The sequence below is a fragment of the Rhipicephalus microplus genome, chromosome 10 (genome assembly GCF_043290135.1).
Source record: "Rhipicephalus microplus isolate Deutch F79 chromosome 10, USDA_Rmic, whole genome shotgun sequence".
Taxonomy (NCBI): Eukaryota; Metazoa; Arthropoda; class Arachnida; order Ixodida; family Ixodidae; genus Rhipicephalus; species Rhipicephalus microplus.
The window spans coordinates 34901603-34921216 of record NC_134709.1 but is presented as its reverse complement, the minus strand read 5'-3'; the positions used below and the strand labels follow the sequence as shown (position 1 = coordinate 34921216).

At 49.2% G+C, this 19614-nt stretch overlaps 1 protein-coding gene across 1 annotated transcript in view; it reads left to right on the top strand.

The window, feature by feature from the left end:
• The window catches only part of LOC119180575 (QRFP-like peptide receptor), a 125166-nt gene that overhangs the window by 98124 nt on the left and 7428 nt on the right, over positions 1–19614 (top strand). Inside the window, exon 2 of the mRNA XM_037431675.2 lies at positions 16041–16460. Coding sequence (XP_037287572.2) covers positions 16060–16460 — 401 coding nt within the window. The 5' untranslated portion in view covers positions 16041–16059. The remainder of the gene's footprint in view (positions 1–16040; positions 16461–19614) is intronic.

Sequence of the window (19614 nt, the reverse complement as noted above, 5' to 3'; positions counted from 1 at the left end):
GCTCGATAGCAGTAAACACACACTCTTGCCTGTAGCTCGAGTCGTCACACCTCAGGTGGAAATCATCTTCTTCTCCTGCTTTGTCTCTACGGACAAAACCTTCGCCGACGACATGGCGGAATCCCTACGCGCTCAGGCGCTAACTTCCGTCTTCTCCTCCGAAATTTCTCTTCCAGGAAACCTCACGTCTTCTCCTGATCTTTTGTCTCGGCTGCTCGATTAAATACCTTCCGCGCGAGATTCCAGAAAGTTCTCATCATTTCGTCGGCGCAATGCGCAGCGAAGGCTGGGGGAAAGGTAGAGAGGATACGAGGGCCGTCCGCGACGGATGACTCAACCCGGTATCACCACGCCTCTTTCCATCTAAAAATTTCGAGTGCTTGCTCGGCCGCCGATGTGGGGTGAGGAGGTTCGTCGGCGGACCCACGCTTCCGAGGAAGAGAGTCGCGCGCCCGGGGAGCCTTTAGATGTTTGTTTTCTTTCCCTTTTTTTATCGTTGACTTCGCGGCGTCATTCCGGCGTTTCCTCGCGAGAAGTTGGCGGCGCGCCCTTTTTGAGCGCTCGTTTTGTGACACATGTATGAGATGAAAAAGCACGTCTAAATCAAGCAAACGTTCGGCTCGGTGTTGTTGGTTCGGCCCACCATGTGCGAGCTCTCCTTTTGTGCGCACTCTTCCATCTCTTCTGTCCTTTGTAAATTTTCTAAAGGACGTGCTAGCAATCAGTTTCAGTGCAAAAAAAGAGATAAAATAGCAAATTTGATCATCTTATGTTGCAGCATCCTCATGATAAAGTTCCTTCATTTAATTTATTTCTTAATGCATAGCCCCCTTGAACCCGCGACTTACGTGGCGCCTATCTTTGACATTGGTGACATAGATGGCGTATGGTAGACTAAGACATTTTAGGGGTAAAAACTAAAATGTGTATCGGAGGACAAGACTCTGGCGGGTGGGAATAGACTTTCGCAATGAGGCACGTCAAAGTGAATGGAGCGGCTCAACGCACGATATGCTCCCCATTACGTATCCGTAACGCATTGTAATCCTGGAGCTATTGCAATGCCAACACAATTACGTATTTTACTCCATAGTTGTACCCTACTGAAACGCAGTGGATATCACACGCTCCCATCGTAGGGACAAGCCGTTACATCTTCTCTGCGTACTGTCATCCTTGAGTCTTCCGTCTCGGAGTGGGTGAGCCCTGGCTCGCTTGAGTTCATGGTGGCGCCTCTGCCTAGCCTCTGCCATGCCACCAGACCCTATCGGAGCCACAAGCTCTGGACCGCCTCTGCCTCCACTGCCTTTCGAGAACAGAGCCTGTTGATTGGGGTTTCACTCGAAACCTGACCTACGCCCATCCGTTTCCTACGGGAGGGTGAGGCAAACTTGGGCCACCCGAGTCCACCGGTAGCGAGACCCGCGCTTGCTACCTCCCAGCCCTTCGCCGCATCGTTCGAAGCTCAGCTAAGGTGCTGGTTACCAATACGTGGTCTGTGGACTCTCTTAAGCTTACTAATGCATTGCACCAAACGCATCGAGGTGTAGGCAGCCCCGAAACACTGAAAGAAGACGAATCTCGTGAGGATGATATCGGCTGTGTGCTCGTAGTAGAGTTCGTCTTTGACTATATATATATATATATATATATATATATATATATATATATATATATATATATATCCATGCGCAGGCACACGGGGACCAAGATGAGACACACAGAATGGTGCCGCAAATACTTCTTATCTTTGACCTCTTTGACCCCGCGTGCCCATGCAAGTGCTTCAAGATGAATACGTTCCAATGAGACCAAATCACAGTTTTGCGTATAGTAGCGTGATCGTTTGTTTAGAGCATGGAGCAAGGCGAAGTTTTTGGGAGAGAATCGCACGTGAAAATTTCAAGCACATATTCTCAAATTTTGAAGTAGGAATGAAAAGAGTCGTAAAAATAGACCAAGAAACTAACCACTTTTTCAGTTTCTGAATGCTGACGCTTCCGCACAACGCGAGCGTACCAAGCCCAAGCGCGCATACCACGTCTTCTTCATCGTAAGATACCCTACTTCCTGGCAGCTTCATGTGCCCCCATGCTATCCCCTGTCTTTTCGATTACGGGGAGGGGGCGATGGCGGCACGTCACAGAGCTTCATTCGGCTCTGTGTTTTGTGTCGGTTGAGATGAAGCTAGTTTTCGCCTCGGGCTCGTCTAGGCACACACTGCCGACGCCCACACCCGGAGCGCTCCATCATCGACTTCGCCTTGGTGGCGGCTTTCTTTTTGCCGATGTTTTCATTGCCGACGATCATTTTCTTCTCACGGTGTCATCCGGGATGTATCCGACGCATTTGTACGTCAGATGCATCACCTTTGGCATAGCACTAGGCTCTTCCTTGCCCAGCAGCCACGACACCCTATAGAATCTCCGTACAGTCGCTCGCATCGTCTCCCGCCAGCTTTCTCCGCGGCACTCAGTCGACGTCATGCTTGCCGTTGCGTATGGTGGCCGTGACTGCCGCTGCGCCACGTCCCAGACCCGTAGCCAAGGGTAAACTCCAATGGTCATTTCTCGCTCTGTATGCTACGGCGAAAAACTTTTCCGGGAGGGAGCGGGGGCTCGTGGGCTTGCTGTGCCACACCCTGGCGACGTTACTGCCACGTCCAGCCCCTTCCAGCAGCCTGGACGAGTTCTGGCTTGCCTGGCGAATGCAGCTGGAACGGTGGCGCTCGGTGTCTCCAGTTTTGCAATCACGCCACTTTAAACTTCCCTCTCTTCTGCTTCCTTTTCGCTGGGCTCTGTTCATGCCAACACCACCTTGATCTACCACTCCCTGGTCTCACTTTCCTTCACGATGAAACCATTGCTGATAAAGTTTTAGCAACTTTGTTTTTGCGCCGGTCCACTTCCAACAACGCGGCCTTCCTTCTTCTCACTAACCACCTCATTTTCTTTTATCTCCTCCTCTTCCTCTCTTGTATCCCTCTCAACGGCTTCCTTTTGACCACGCTTCGTATGTACGGTTGTTTCGCCACTGACGCTCTCAATCTGCATGCGCGGTACAATCTTATTTGTCCTCTGTGACGCCATCGGCTGCTTCTTCCCAGTTTTCAGCGCTGTCGCCAACGTGCCGTTCTCCGAGTTTTCCATCCTTCTCAAAGACCTCAACTTTGCCGTCCCGGGACAGGTTCTGGTAAGAGACAAGGTTTCTCACCGGTACCTCTACGACTCCAGGACTCCCTTAGCGTCTTCATCGGCATGCTCCTACTCGGCTACCTGTTCCTCGCAGTGCCGTGACTTATCGGCCCCTTCACCATCTTAGCAGTTTCTTGCCTCGTCCTCAACCACTTCCGCTTATTCCTCGGGCCTTATTTTTCCCGCGCCCTCATCGTCTCCTAGTGCCCACACACGTTCTCAGCGTCAGTAGCACCGTCTGCGTTCTCAGTGGACACCTCTGGAGACTTAGTCGTGGCATGCATGGGATCTTCTTGGTATGGTTATCGTTTTCCGGGGCACTTCGGTTGGGACCCCCACCAGCTCTACAAAAGCGACAGTCACTGCGTTGAGCGGCTTAATAACCTCGAGCAAGCGTACCCACTGGGGATCCATCGGTTCCGGTAGGAACATTTCCACGATGAACTCCATGGCTAGAAGAGTGCGAAGAGTTAGGTGTAGCCAGAGAAGAAACTACATTTTAATGTGGAATAAACAATCTTTTGAAAAAAAAAATTGCCCGCAGCTTCCCTCGGGGGAACACTGAGGAGGATGCGGAGCATATAATTGGTTAACGGGGTGTTAAAGTGCGACTTACTTGGGTCGATGGTTAAATTGGTTAACGTGGTTGTGAAATGGGGTGTCAAATTGCGACTTACTTGGGTCGATGGCTAAATTGGTTAACGTGGTTGTAGGAGGGGGTGTTAAATGAGTGAACACGTACACACGTATGCGAAAGGGCGGCGCTGGTCGAAGGGATCGATCATTGTGTTTGTGGATTCATTGGAATTCATTTCACCGCGACCTTGGACGTCGACACGCCGTACAAACCAACCGACGAGCGGCAACTGAGCGAGCGAGCGCCGACCTTGAGTATATATACAGCGCGACGGCGCATGCACTGCCAGCTGTCGAATGTTCGAGAAGGGGGAGAAGCGCAACGGCGCATGCGCGCGCGTCAGCTGCCGATGTTCTCGAAGCGCGACGACGCATGCGCGCGCGTCAGCTGCCGATGTTCTCGAAGCGTGACGGCGCATGCGCGCTACATTATACAGCTAGCGAATGTTCGTGAAGAGGAGAAGCGCACGCGGTGTGTAGAGGAGGAAGGGTGCACAGATGGTGGAGGAGTGAAGCGCGCGCGGTGTGTAGAGGAGGAAGGGATGCACAGATGGTGGAAGAAGGAGGAGGAAGCTTGCGGACGGCGCCGCACTACAAGCCTCGAGTATTAGATGCTCCGCATCTAAAACGGCGAAAAGACCGATATTCGTCTCGGGCGATATGACAGCTTTTATAAACAGTGTTTATTTCATGTAGTTTTGAGAATGTAGCCGTATTTTTAGTAGATTGTGAGAGCGCGGCGGTTGCATGCCTGTGAACTTTTTAGCGACCGTGACGTCGACGCACGAGCAAGAGGTAGGCAACCGGTGCGCTCTCGCCCGCCCAACTACTTTCTTTCTCCGCCTCTCCTCTCAAGAATCACACTGCCACACCGAACTAATGAGAACTGACAGACAAATATACCAAGAAAAGTATGGCAGATGCTATTAGAAGTAATTTGTTGCTTCTGCTGCCCCAGTGCGGCGAGGCCTAGTCAGGAGGTTTAAGTCCTCATTTTGCTTTACCTCCAGGGCAAACCCTGTATATGTGTATGCCCGGGATATATATATATATATATATATATATATATATATATATATATATATATATATATATATATATATATATATATATATATATATATATATATTGAAGGTATGGGAGGATAAGGCACAACGGGAGCGTTGTCAACAAGGATAAATATATTTATTTTCCAACCGTTTCGGGAGGGGTCCTCCCCTCATCAGGGGATGAGTTATATTGACATGAACTTCCAAACGACTCATCTGCGAAGATCATGGCCCGCACGTCGACCATTCGTTGATAACGAGATTGCGCCAGACGCTACGACGACTGTATCTCGGATGGTGAACGCTTTGTATTGCGGATAGTGTTGCGCATGCCGATACCGCCGGCACCCAGCCTTATCGTGGTCCAGGATGCACCGCGATAAGGCCGCGTGCCGGCGGTATCGGCATGCGCAACACTATCCGCAATACGCCTCGCGGCAACATCCTTCCAGCATTTCGGCCAATAAAACTCAAGGGAAACTCTAGCCTTGGTTTTTTTTTTATGCCGAGATGCCCTGCCCATGCGTTTTCATGCGCCAGTTCCAATAGTTGGCGACGATACTTTTGTGGCACCAAGAGCTGCTCATACTTGCGACCTTGCGAATTTGTGTAGCTCCGATACAAAAGCCCTGCTTTTTCAAAAAAAGAAACATTTTTTTCTTTTTTCCCAAGTTTACGCTTTCCATTAGCGCTTTTATCGAGAGGTCCTCACGCTGCTCTCGAATGAGCGTTTCTCAATCAACCCTCGACAGCTCACTCCAACTTTCCGCTACAGGCAAGAGCGTTGCACTCTCTCGCTCTGACTCAATGGCGACATGTCGTCTCCCCCTGCTACGCATACCGCGCCGGTCGCTTCGGCGACGGGCCGCTCGAGTGACTGCTCAAACGACGCACACAGAGAATTTCGTGTTTGAGGTTCCGTCGACTCGCCGCCATGATTACACAGATCTGCTGCTTTTGAACTTGTCACACCACACAGAACAAGATCAAGCTCCCGCGAAAGCTTCCGCGCTTGCGATCGCGTGAAGGCCATGTCCTCGCCTACTACGAACGGTGGCAGTTGGTCGCGAATTCTATAACCGCTGACCTGAATCGTCGGAGAAGCTACGCTAGGCGCCTGCGAACACTGTAGGATTGCCAATTCTATTCGTTTCAACTCGAGGCGCTCCTGTCTCTCGACCTCCTCGCGGCGTTCTCGCCTTTCAGCTTCTTCACGTTCGCGAGCTTCTCGCCTTTCAGCCTCCTCGCGGCGTGCTTTCATATCCACCCAGGCCTCATCGACTTCCTCAGCCGACACTCCCACATCCTTAATGATCTCAAGGATCGCTTGCTTTCGTTTCGCACGGCCCAAAGTAATGCCGAGTTCCTCACGAATTTCGATGAGTTCCTTCACTTTAAGGTTCTCCATCGTTCACACTAGCCTCTTGCTGTTTGCCCCTGTTAAGAATTTACTTGCCATACCCACTATAAGTCTACTAGCAAGACGCGCAAGCAATTTTTCACACTCCCGTGTTTACCCCCTCCGCATTAATTTTGGTTTCAAAGCACTTCGACTTTGCTTGAAACGATCAAAGCTCACTCTAATGCTTCACACAGCCCTTCTCTAAACTACTATAACCTGAGCTAGAGTAGTCTCGTGAACTGAGGGGAAAACATCAGGCACTCACCGCATTGATGTTACTGACGCCGGCCGATCCCGCAGCTGCCAACCACTGTTGCGACGCGCATCGATGTCGCTGACGCCGGCCGATCCCACAGCTGCCAACCACTGTTGCAAAGCGCGCCTCCGACGACGTTACGAAGGGCGCCTCGAAATCTCACCGCTGCAACCACTGTTTCGAAAGACGGCGACGCCAACACGGTCCCGAAGGCGCCACTGCTTCGAACTCTGCCGGGAAGGTCACCAGCCGTTTGGTAGCGTAGGTTTTTCAGCTCGCGACTGCTTCTGCGCAGGGCTGATAGACGAGCGGACGAGACGACGGTGAATTAAACAAGGTTTATGTACAGCATATATACAGAGGCGTTACAATTTCGGCACTGGGTCCGACAGCTTAGAGACCCGAAGAACCGAGCTCTCCTCTATAACACATATGTCTGCTCTCAAATGGGTCTGCTAACACATAGCTCAACTCTCTATCACATAGCGCTCTCCTCAGACACACATGTCTGCTCTCCAACAGGTCTGCTCCTAACACATAGCTCATCTCTCTATCACATAGCTCTCTTCTCTGACACACATGTCAGCGTCTAACACATAGCTCAACTGCGACACACATGTCTGCTCTCCAACAGGTCTGCTGCTCGCGACGCACCACCGGGCTTCTTTTATATGCACCGGGTGGATTCTTTGAGAAAACAAATGTCCAACCAGAAGCGCCGCTGGTCATGAGGTAAGACTCCTCCAAATGGGTCACCGCTGGGCCGCGTCATTCTTTCTCATCGAATCTGGAGAGGCTGCGCTGCAGGTGGCTGCACCCAAGGACGAGTGACGTCGCCAGGAATTGCGTCAGACCCGCCAGACAGGAAGGCGCCGGTTGCTTGCTCGACGGGCTCGCTGGCTGAGCTGACTCACTGCACGTGCGCGCCAGAAAGGCGCCGTCGCGTGATGACGCCGTTGAGTTGTTGATCGCGTGAGGCGGGTTCGCGTGCTGGCCTTGACACAGATTTCGTTTTTCCGAGGCATGGACGTTCGCTGCGGCCTCGCAGGCATAACAGGAGCAAGGTGGATCAACGCGGTGCCGGGATAAGCAGTCAGCATCGCTGTGTAGCTTTCCAGAATTGTAAACAAGCGAGAACGTGTACTCCTGCAATCGAAGCGCCCATCGGCCGAGTCTTCCTGTAGGGTCCTTAAGCGTCGACAGCCAGCAAAGCGCATGATGGTCCGTGATGACTGCGAACGGACGTCCGTATGAGTACGGACGGAATTTCACAATAGCCCAAACGAGCGCTAAGCATTCCCGCTCAGTGATGGAATAATTTTCTTCCGCTTGCGACAAAAGGCGGCTAGCGTAGGCTATCACACGGTTGGTGCCATTCTGTATCTGAGCGAGTACAGCACCAATGCCATGGCCGCTTGCATCGGTGCAAAGCTCTGTTCGAGCCGCTGGATCAAAATGAGCCAACACAGGTGGTGATGTGAGGGCGGTAATTAGCGACGCGAAAGAATGTTCTTGGTCCCTTCCCCAAGAAAAGGCCACATTCTTTTTAGGAGATCCGTGAGGCGCCTAGCAATATCCGCGAAGTTGAATACAAAGCGGCGGAAGTATGAGCAGAGCCCAATAAAACTGCGAACTTGTGTGGAGCGCGGAACCAGGAATTCTCGGACTGCACGGGCTTTGTCAGGGTCGGGTTGAACACCAGTGGCGTCAACGAGGTGGCCGAGTAGTGTAATCTGGCGGCCTCCAAATGAGCATTTCGACGAATTCAGTTGGAGACCAGTGCAACGAAAAACGTCAAAAATTGCCGAGAGACGAGACAGGTGGCTTTTGAAGGAGGGCGAGAAAATCATTACATTATCCAGATATCAAAGGCAGGTCGACCATTTGAAACCGCGAATAAAAGAGTCCATCATACGCTCAAAAATAGCCGGGGCATTGCGCAACCTAAAAGGCATGACCTTTAATTGGTAAAGGCCGTCGGGTGTAATGAATGCTGTCTTCTCGCAGTCGCGGTCATCGACCGAAATTTGCCAGTATCCGCATCGAAGGTCGAGGGACGGGAAATAGTTGGCGCCGTGGAGGCAGTCGAGCGCATCATCGATTCGGGGTAAAGGATAAACGTCCTTCTTGGTGATCCGATTCAGGTGGCGATAGTCGACGCAAAAGCGCCAGGTGTTGTCCTTCTTTTTAACTAAGACCACAGGGGATGCCCAAGGACTCGACGAAGGCTCAATGACGTCTTTACTCAGCATTTTCTCGACCTCCGTCTGTATAACTTGGCGCTCAACATGTGACACGCGATAAGGGCGTTTGTACAGTGGACTGGCGTCGCCGGTGTCGATGCGGTGGGTTACAGCACTTGTGCGGCCCAGGGGACGGTCGTCGACGTCAAAGATATCCAGGTAAGAAAATAGAACACTCCGGAGCGCTGCAACTTGGGAAGGTAAAAGGTCGCTGGATATCATTTTGTCGAGGAACGCCTTATATTGCGACGTGATGACAGGTTTCGCCATTATCTTAGTGTCAGGGGTAAAAGAACAAATCGAACATTCATCAAGGGTGGAAAGATCGGCGAAAGTGATGCCTTGGGGAAGAACTTGAGTCGACGTAGAGAAGTTCAGAACTGGAAGTAGCACCGTGTTGTTAGCAACAACCACTATAGTATGTCGTAGTGCGATGTGGTGCGTAAGGGTCAAATCAATGACGGGAGCCACCAGATAGTCTCCATCAGGAACGGACGGGAAGGGCGACAGAGGAATGTGCATAGCAGCCTGGGGTGGTAGCCGTAGAGACTCCACGGATCGTAACCGAGTGCGACTTGGAGGAGGGAAATCGGTGCACAAAGGCAATTCAAGCCGGAAGATACCGGTAGAACAATCGATGAGGGCGGAATGGGCGCTTAAGAAGTCAATTCCAAGGATGACGTCGTGTGGGCAAGCATCAGAAACCGCGAAGAGAACGGAAGTGTGGTGGCCAGCAACAGCAACGCGGGCAGTGCACATACCAAGTACCGATGTTCGACTTCCGTTGGCAACTCGAACAGTAGAGAACATAGCTGGTGTGAGAACCTTTTTCAGGCGAGATCGAAGTGTAGAACTCATAGCAGATACTTGGGCACCAGTGTCAATTAGAGCAGTAACGGCGTGGCCATCAACGAACACCCGAAGTAAATTGCGTCTTGAATTTGTAGCCGGTTGAGGGTTTTCGTTCCAAGTCGTCAACGCAGCGCCACCTCTAGGAGCTGCACTCGTCAGTTTCCTGGGGAATGGCCAGAATAAGCCGGTGACGGAGAGCGGCGGCGTTGAGGGGAGCGTGACGGCCGACCCTGAGGTGACGGCGAGCGGCTAGACCAGTTTCTTTGGGCGAGGACTTCAGCGTAGGACGGTTTGGAGCGTGGAGATGAACGGCAAGCTGAAGGGTCCTGAATATGGTCATCCGGAAAACCGGGTTGCGAATAGTGTCCACGGTCCTGGCGGCGATCTACATTACGAAAGCTTGGCCGGAAATACCACCTGTTGCGGCAATGGCGGGAGATGTGCCCAACTCGAGAGCAAGAAAAGCAGATGGGTCGATAATCAAGCGTGCGCCACTCAGATGGATTTCGGTAGCGTGGTGGAGTCGCAACCGAGGAGTCGCAGCTGCCGCAGCGGCAAGTGGAGCAGAGTGCTGGTCAGCGTTGTGGACGGGAGTGCTCATGGGCTGCCGCATAAGTATGGCGGGCTTGGGAACCTGGACGCCCAAGTTAGCAAACTCCTGACGTACGACGGCTTGAATAAGCGAGATTGTTGCCCAGTTGTCTTGCGCAGGAGGCTGATAGGAAGCGGGTGCCATGGCTTCCAGCTCCTGACGAACAATACTTGCGATATTGGCAGGAGGCACAAGTGAACGGGGCGCTGCAGAATCCTCGCAAGACGAAGTCGCAGCAGTGTTTGGTAGTCTCGTGATGTCATGGCTTATTCGCCTGCTTTTAGCTTGTTCAAATCGTCGAAATTCAGATATGATGGAGTCGACAGTGGCCCAGTTCTTGCACATTAGTATGTTGAAAGCATCATCAGCAATGCCTTTCAACACGTTGCTTATCTTGTCCGCCTCGGACATGTTTTTGTCAGTCTTCCGACACAGTGCCAGTACGTCTTGAATGTACGTGACGTACGACTCCGTCGATGATTGAACACGCGACGCGATTTCCTGCCTGGCTGCCACCTGACGAGCATCTGACCGACTGAACAAATCGCGAAGCTTTTGCTTGCATGTGTCCCAGTTGGTTAGTTCTTCATGCGTCTCATACCACGCGCGTGCCGTACCCCGTAGGTAGAATAGAATATTTGCCAGAATAAGCGTTTCGTCCCACCTATAGTGCTTGCTGACGCGCTCGAATAATGCGAGCCATTCTTCGACGTCCGTGCTGTCCATCCCGGAAAACGTCCCAGGGTCGAGAAGATGGGGGGAATCACAGGGGATGGAGCCGGCGCGGATGGCGAGGCCTGAGTGCCGGTTTCAGGCATCGCGGCTGGACAAAGCTGGCGTCCATTGCGGAGTTCCAGAGCCGGGTTGTTTGAAGACCCCGCACCTCCACCAAAAGATGTTACGGGGAAGATTTATTCACCGAGAGCTGGTCTTGCTAACGGCTTAGAGAGCGCACAGTCAAGCAGGCCAACGGGAGAAGCTCGAGAGTCCAACCCACAACAACCACGTTGTCGTCTTCTTGATTTGGGTGCCAATTCAGCTGCGTCGGGGCGACAGTTCCATACACACACACACACACACACACACACACACACACACATATATATATATATATATATATATATATATATATATATATATATATATATATATATATATATATATATATATATATATATATTTATTTATTTATTTATGCATTTAAACGTGGAGTATCAGTCAGCGCCGCCGGTTGCCATTCAGGCAAGTGTGGGACATTCATTATTTGCCTGTTGGCATCACGTGACACGTGATCGTATTGCATGCTGGCCGCCGACTTATAATTCCTCGCATCCCACCTGAAGGTATTGAGTCTGCCAGAAAACGAGACCCTCGACATGAAAGGAAGGACCCTGCATAGTTCACGGTGCGGCCACTAGACGTGCCAATTTACAGAACATATAATTAATTAATTACTTTCTGCTCTTCTCTGGCTGAAATGAAGGTTGTGTCAACACACTTCCGCACCTAATCTTTCAATTGGGTCATTTTATTTCGGCGACTTAAATATAGATCAACATTCCTTTAATGTTATCTGCGTAAGCGAAGTGAAATGTTCAATTTTCAGAGTTGAAAGCGTCCTTTGACTGTCATGCTTTGCCGCCATATACTCGAACTCTAGTGGCTTCGACGTCACCAGATATTGATGACTTTCTTCAAATTGAGAATACAAGAAGTAGCCAAAAGAAGCCAAGTGGACAAGGCGACGTTTCTGCCATCACCGGCCCGGAAATAGCCAAGTAGGCACAAGGTAAACATACCTGGCAACCCTACCGCCGAATACAAGCGTGCCTGAATCGCCAGGGTCCCCACAAACTTTTAATGTGAACACGGAGAAACAGGCCAAATGCCCTTGAGTAGTAAATCCTTGCTACGTGAAAGACAACTTCTATTCGCCGACGGGAAGGCGGAAGTGGCAATAGTAGAACAGCACTACAACTGTGTCATTGACAGGTCGAGGAAACAGAAGAGGAAGGTAATGGCAGAAAGAGTACTGCGCTGTGCGTGGTCAGCTATAAAGGAGGGATGATCACGGACGGAAGCGTCAAAACATAGACGCTCCTTTATGCATTTGCCTAAGGCGACTCGAAGACGAAAACTGTCCTCTTCGGAAAGCTTTCTGCACATAGTACTGTTTCGTAAAAGCTTCGAGAGCGTAGGCAAAGCGATCTATGCACCACATTGTTTCACAGGGCCTGCGGGATCAGCGCACACTTGAAGAAGTGATTACATGAGTGTCACCATGTGATAGCACGCCATACGACGTCATAGTGACGCCATAGGGACTCCAATTAGTATGCCGTCGCAGATATTGACAACCTCTTACGTCATCACATGGTGATAACTTTTTCCATCACTCGTGTCGTGTTGGTGTTGACGCAATGCTCACTGATTAGCCATATAAGCTTTGGCCACAGTACGAATCTTTAAAGTGGTTTTCATGTGAAAAAGACTCGGGCAGACTAGCTATTGCCCTGCATGACGTATGGCAACAATCGCCATTAACAGTATGACTCCTAATTCAGGCTTGTCATACACAAACGTAATGAGATGTATATGATTAACAGCGTGAACCATGGACAAAAAACAGAAATGGACCAGGCACTGATTAACAAACAAAGCTTTATTTTATAATGGGGAACATACGCACTTGCCTTATGAAAAGATGTCGGGTAGAACACAACAGAAACAAACTACTTGTAGAAAGCGCGCCATCATACACGTGAAAGATATAAAAGTTCCTTGCTAAGGAGCTGTATTAAAGGCACACTGACACGCATAACACGTTTTTGTCGATGCAATCAATGGCCTTTGTACATTTCACGTGCTCGTTGGTTACCATGATACCTTAATCTATTGCATTGTTCGAATATGGCACGACAACCACGTATGGAGCTGTGCGCGGTAAAGAGGCTGCCAATGGAACCCTACTTCGTTTTGCTTTCGTTTTGCTTGCTTTCGTTTCTGCTCTGCCAACTATGGCAGAGCAGAAAGCCGTCCCGTGTAGTACTGGGGGGGGGGGGGGGGGTAGCAAAAGTGGGTAACGATTTAGAGTACCAGGTACTCTACTATGGGAGAGCTTAGAGCCGTCCCTCAATGTAGCGTTGACGCGCGCGCACACTGGGCACAGCGTGTAGTACTGTTTTCAAGGTATCGTTACAGCCGGAGCATGAGTACACAAGCGACGTTGAAACTCTTTTCTATGCCTTACCTCAAAACCTCTGCAACGGCAATAGGCGCACTCTCCATTCATGTCCTGATATGTATGGTAAAAAAAAAGGACACACAAAATTGCGTCAGAAAAATACTGCATTGAGCAAGGCAGAAGCCTTCTAACCTAAACAATGTTCAGCTGTGGTTTACGCGCGAAGCGAGATATACGTCCTTAATTAATTCAGTAGCACATAGGCGCGACTTCGTTGCCAGCTGCGTCAAGATTGCGAGGAGCTAGCTTCAGAGAGAAACACCCCGCAGAATTTTTTTAAGGAACCCGGGTGGTGGTGATGAAAGTCTATTTTTTGAAGGCTCTAAGGTTAAAATATTATTACAAATTCAATAGCAGCTTTGTGAGCGTGCTTCAGGCTGACTCTTGTGGTGCTCATACCGTGACTAGCCGGGCCTTTATTGATGAGACTTTAATGATCAGATTCGGAAGCGTACAGCTTTATTGTAGGAAATTGTGTAGTTGTGGTCTTCTCGTGCAACGTTGTTGTCGGGATCATTAGCCGCGGTGTGTTTACTTCTACCGAGCGTGCGGAACGGCCACATCAAATGCTTGTTTCATCACCTCTCAAAAACACGTGTCTGACGTTTATTTCACAACGTGAGATTTTTTTCAAGATTCGCACAGCCTTCCATGTTGCCTTACACGTCATCATCAGGGGGGGGGGGGGGCTTTATTACGCCAACACGTAGTTCTTCAGCGAAGCATAAATCACGAAGGGAAGGGGGGATGTCAGAAAAAAAAGCTGGCAGCATATACACGGAGTGAATGATGGAGAGTGGGGCGAAGTATTCGTCCGTCCATTCGTTCTTGCTTCCGTCCGTCCATGCGTCCGTCTGTTTGACCGTCCATGCGTCCATCCGCCCGTCCATGCGTGCGTCTGTTCGTGCGTCCGTCCCTGCGTTCGTCCATGCATCCATCGCTGCGTGTGTTCATGCGTCCATCCATGCATCTGTCTGTGTGTCCGTTCATCCATCTATTCAACATCCAAGTACCACCATCTCGCATCTTTTAATCATTTATTTCCCATGTAGAAGCAGCGCCATCCAACGGACATTCCAATGACTAAACGAGAGGTGGCGCACGCACACTTGCTTACGGCTTGCGCTTCGGGTCTACTTCCCACCTTTAACCACCTCGAGTTCATGGTATATGCTAGTTCACTGTATTCATGGCACTGCAACTCAACGCTCGCTAAACCTTTCTAAAACCAAGGAGGTTACGCCCAGCGAGTATAACGTAGCAACACTTTCTTGTCAGATAGTGCTTAATGTACATGCTGATGGCTGCTAAGGGGAAATGAGAGACAGGAGAATTCGGCTTTTAGTTAACGCGCACGCTGCGATTTTTTTATTGTTCAACAACGCTCAGGAGCAATATCCCACCGGTACCACCTTGGAGGTCAAAACGTAAGACTGGTTACACACTACGACTACTACGAGGGACAAACAGGTGCCCTTTAAGGAGCTTCGCCCCTAAAGGTTCTTAACGATTTAGAGTATACTTGGTACTCTACCATGACAGAGCATGAAGCCGTCCCGTGGGTCTCACACTTGATGAGGCCACGTCGACAAAAATTAGACCGAAAATGAGTTAACGACGTCACTCGAATGGCAGCAAACAAAAGGCCGACAGCTCTTAGAAGAGACTGCCGGAAGAAATAAATGACAGATGGACAAAGCAGAAGAGCGATAAGCTTCAGATTGCAGTCCTGCAGAGCCAACGAGTATTCTTTTAAGAATGGTTTGAATCGTCGCTACAGCGCATTGAAATGGTCTCGATCAACATTTTCACTCTCTGCAAGCGTTGGCGTTTATTCCAGAGAATCAAAACCTTATTTTGTGTCTTAAGTTTACTCGCTTAAAGCGATTAGTATCACGTGACGGGTGATGAACGGAGGAATAGATTTTTTTTTAATGCGCACATAAATGCTAAGCATCTACTAAAAAGCTACGAGGAAAAGGGTTGTCGCAAACGAGGGCTTAATTAGTCACGTACGCCTATTTCAAACAGCACCGGCAAAGGACGCTTCTAAACCTGTCCTAATGCATACATATATAAATGATTGACTTCCTACCGTAGTAGGGTTGTTGACTGAGCACATATCTATTTCTTTTTCTTTATTTTAACTACGATATCCTCCTCCCCCCTCCCCCCCGTTGGTTACCTGATCCTCTCTTCTGTCTGCCGGTCTTTTGAGGTTACACCTGTCATTTTTGTTTTGCACCGTTCGCTGCGTTGTCCTGGAGCAGTTTAAGTTGAACCCTCTTTGTGAGCCGTTTCGTGGGCCGGGCACGTAGCGCGTAGGGCTGGATAAATGCTGGTCACTGAGGGTAACTGACTGGACTCCAAGAAAAGGCAAGCGCACGAGAGGGAGACAGAAAGTTAGGTGGGGCGGATGAGATTAAGAAGTGTGCGGATACGACGTGGCTGTAGGAAGCACAGGATGATGATGATGATCAAGGAGCTTATACTATAAACTCCTTGATTCACATGGTTTCCTTTTTTTTATCTCACGGTGGTCATTCAGCGCGATTTCACATTCCCTTCGCAGGAACGGGGAAAACAAGGCCATGGAGGAGACCAACTCGAGCGAGGAGCTCGCTTTGTTTCCCGAGGAAGGCATGCCCGAGGACTACGACTACGAGGACTCGGCGTGGCGCTTCGACCTGGCCGACCTGGTGCCCACGGCGGCCGTGTACGGGGCCACCCTGCTGCTGGGGCTGGTGGGCAACCTGCTCATCGTGTACACGGTGGCCCGCTTCCCGCGCATGCGCTCCATCTCGAACCTGTTTCTCGCGTCGCTCGCCTCGGCCGACCTGCTCATCGTGCTGCTCTGCGTTCCCGTCAAGTTCGGCCAGCTCTTCTCGTACACCTGGACGCTGGGCGAGGTGGGCTGCAAGCTGCTCCTCTACGTCCAGCACGTCTCCATGATCTGCTCGGTGCTCAACCTCACCTTCCTCAGCATCGAGAGGCGAGTGGAGAAATGTTTCAGTGATTGTTGGTGTTTTACGTCCCCAAAACGGCAATATGAGTGTGAGGGGCACCGTAGCGGAGGGCTCCGGGAATTTCGACCACTGGGTCTCTTTAAAGTGCGCCAGAAAATGTAAGTAAGCGAGCCTAGTCTGAGCTTATCGCCTCCATTGAAATGCGGTCAACGGGGCCGGCATTTGATTCCGCTACTTCGTTGAAAAAATATTTGCAGCTTTCTTTTCTTGTTTGCTCATTATATTTTATACTACTGTAACACTCCTGAGTCCTTCATCTGCTATGAAAAGTATAGGAAACATTACATAAATATTTAAACCGTACTTATAGGCACCTTGCACGCTAGTCCAACAATTCGTTTTTGTAATAGAAATAATTTTTTAATATTTGCATTTGTGGTTGTGCCCCACATAAGAGCACCATAGTTCAGAGTAGAAGAGAAAAGTGAGTTGTAGAGGAATAGATTTACTGCAACCAGTAACGTTGCACTGCTTCAGTGCAAAAGTCCTATAGTACGAGAATGTTTTTTTTTAACCAGCAAATCAACGTGTGTATCCCGTGACATTGTTGCGGAAAAATATGTTTAGGGTTTAAAAGAACGGATGTATTCAACTGATGCACCATTAAAAAGTGGACAGGCGAGACATTCTTTATGATGATTGTGAAACGTCAAGGATTTCTTTTTTGCAACATTCAACCCCAGGTGATTATCTAGGGACCATTGCTGAATAAACTGAAGTGTGGCGTTGGTATAATCCGCTAACAAGCGGAGTGACCAGCGAAAAAAAAAATGCTCGTATCATCAGCGTAGATGACATACTTTACCATGTGATCAATACTGACAATTTCGTTAACGTACAAAAAGAAATAAAAACGGCCCAAGGAAGCTTCCTTGAGGTGCACCTAAATTACTTTTTCTTGGGGAAGATGCGTCTCCATTAATTTCTACATACTGTGAGCAGTGTTGTAGGTACGATAATATTAAGGAGTGGACATTACCCCTAATACCATAGTGATGAAGCTTATGCAGAAGAATATGATGGCTGAAGCTACCAAATGCCTTCTTGAAATCTAAGAAAACACCTAAAAAAAGGTTGAGGTAGTCAGTTTGAAAAGTAGAAGTGCCTCAGACAGGCTGGCTGACGTTTCGATAGGAGGACCTATGTTCGTCAAATGCACCTTGTCATCCTTGGCGTGTTAGTTTTAAGAGGGTTAACCCTCTTCGGCTGTTCAACCCGACTATCCTACTACGAGTTTCCATATGTCGGCTCATATATAGATTCTAAAAAAAAAAGGCTGGGATTTTTGAAATTTTCAAGTATATATTCCTTTGTGCAAATAGGTCAAGATCTGTTGGTATCTTTTTTGGAAGCCATATTGTACTGGCTTTAGAATCTTATAATGGTTGACGAATGATGTGAGTCGTTTAAGTATTATTTTCTCTAGTCCTTTAAAAAAGACTGACAGAATGGAAATAGGACGGCAATTAGAAAAAATGTTTCTGTCGCCTTTCTTATGAATAAGTCACTTTCGCACATTGCATTTTGCGTGGGAACACTCTGCTTGTAAGGCATATATTAAAAATGGGAACTAAGCAGTGCGAGATTATGTCTACGACACATTTAACTGGTGTAATATGCGTCCCCAATGCATCGACAGATTTGCTGCTATTGAGTTTACTGAAGGAGGAAACTACGTCACCCTCACTGACGGGTTCTAAGAAAAAAAAAACAGCGGACTCGTGATATTACAGCGCCGGGATAAAGTTATTTGACAAATGTGTGAAGGAGACAAAAAAAAGTCAATAAATGCACGTCACTGGAAAGCCACGTATAAAATGTTTTTTTTTTTTCTCACGCGATAGGTGCTGTTTTCGATATTTTTTTTTTCATGCACTGAGCAGCCTTTGCGTCGAGAGTAGGCATTTGTCAGTTGAATGAGTTCTAGCGAAGGCATTAGGAGACGAATGGAATTTAGGAAGATAGATTTGTAGGGTTTGACGTCCCAAAGCCACCATATGAGTATGAGAGACGCCGCAGTGGAGGGCTCCGGAAATTTCGACCACCTGGGGTTCTTTAACGTACACCCAAATCTGAGCACACGGACCTACAACATTTGCGCCTTCACAGGAAGTTTAGGCAGATGTCGTTTGATTATCCTGTGTGGTGGCATGCAATTGACATTAGACCTGAAGTTGATTGCATTTTCTGGTCTCGTGTGGCACGGGTGTTAAATGCTCGTGACTGCTGCCCAAAACATTACGTTTGGATGAAGAGCGATGTCGTAACCCTCGATGAAATTCGCCGGCGTGTTCAAGTTTCCGACCCAAAACCAGAGACATGCATACGGGCATCTGTGTACAGCAAACTCAGCCATATGAAACACTGTCGATGTGCTTGAGGTCACAAAAATAGCTAACGTTGCTGTCTGGCCATACTGGATGGCTTGATGCTCTCCCATAGTAAAGTACCGAGTACTCTAAATCGTTACCCACTTTTTCTAAGCACGCAAATGTATTTAGGGCGGCATTACGCTCTACCCGTTGTAGAGTACATGTACTTTAAATCGTCAACTATTTCTCCTAGCACATGGGACGGCTTGGTGTTCTCCCGTAGTAGAATACTTATAACGTGCTCTCCATCGTCAGCCACTTTCCATATATAAACGCGTAATCAATTGCTGTGACATGTAAAGTTCAGTGTCAATCATGTGTCACTCGTTAACACACCGATCGGTACAGCTGAGACAAGCCAACTGTAGCCGCAATAGCAAACTGATGCACGCGTATGACTCGGCGACGACGCCTGCCGCGTTCTTCACAAAAGAAAAACGCTCGATGGTTACCCCGCGACGATATTCACTTTTGTAAGAGGACCACAGTGTAAGGTCGTCACAATGTGCAAAGCAAAAGAAAAAAAAAAGCCTTTGGGAACACAATAAAGAGGGTCCGAGACACAAGCGGTGACAAGCACTGAGCGGGTCTGCGAAGTTTGGATCCAGGTGTTTGGATTCGCATAGCGGATCGCAGGTGTATCGGTATCGGCTCCAGGCCGATCGACGTCCTCGCCTTTCTCCGTGTCCTTGCAAGAGTGCGCGTTTCCTTCCGATGCATCGCCAATCGGTAACCGATACTGCGAGAA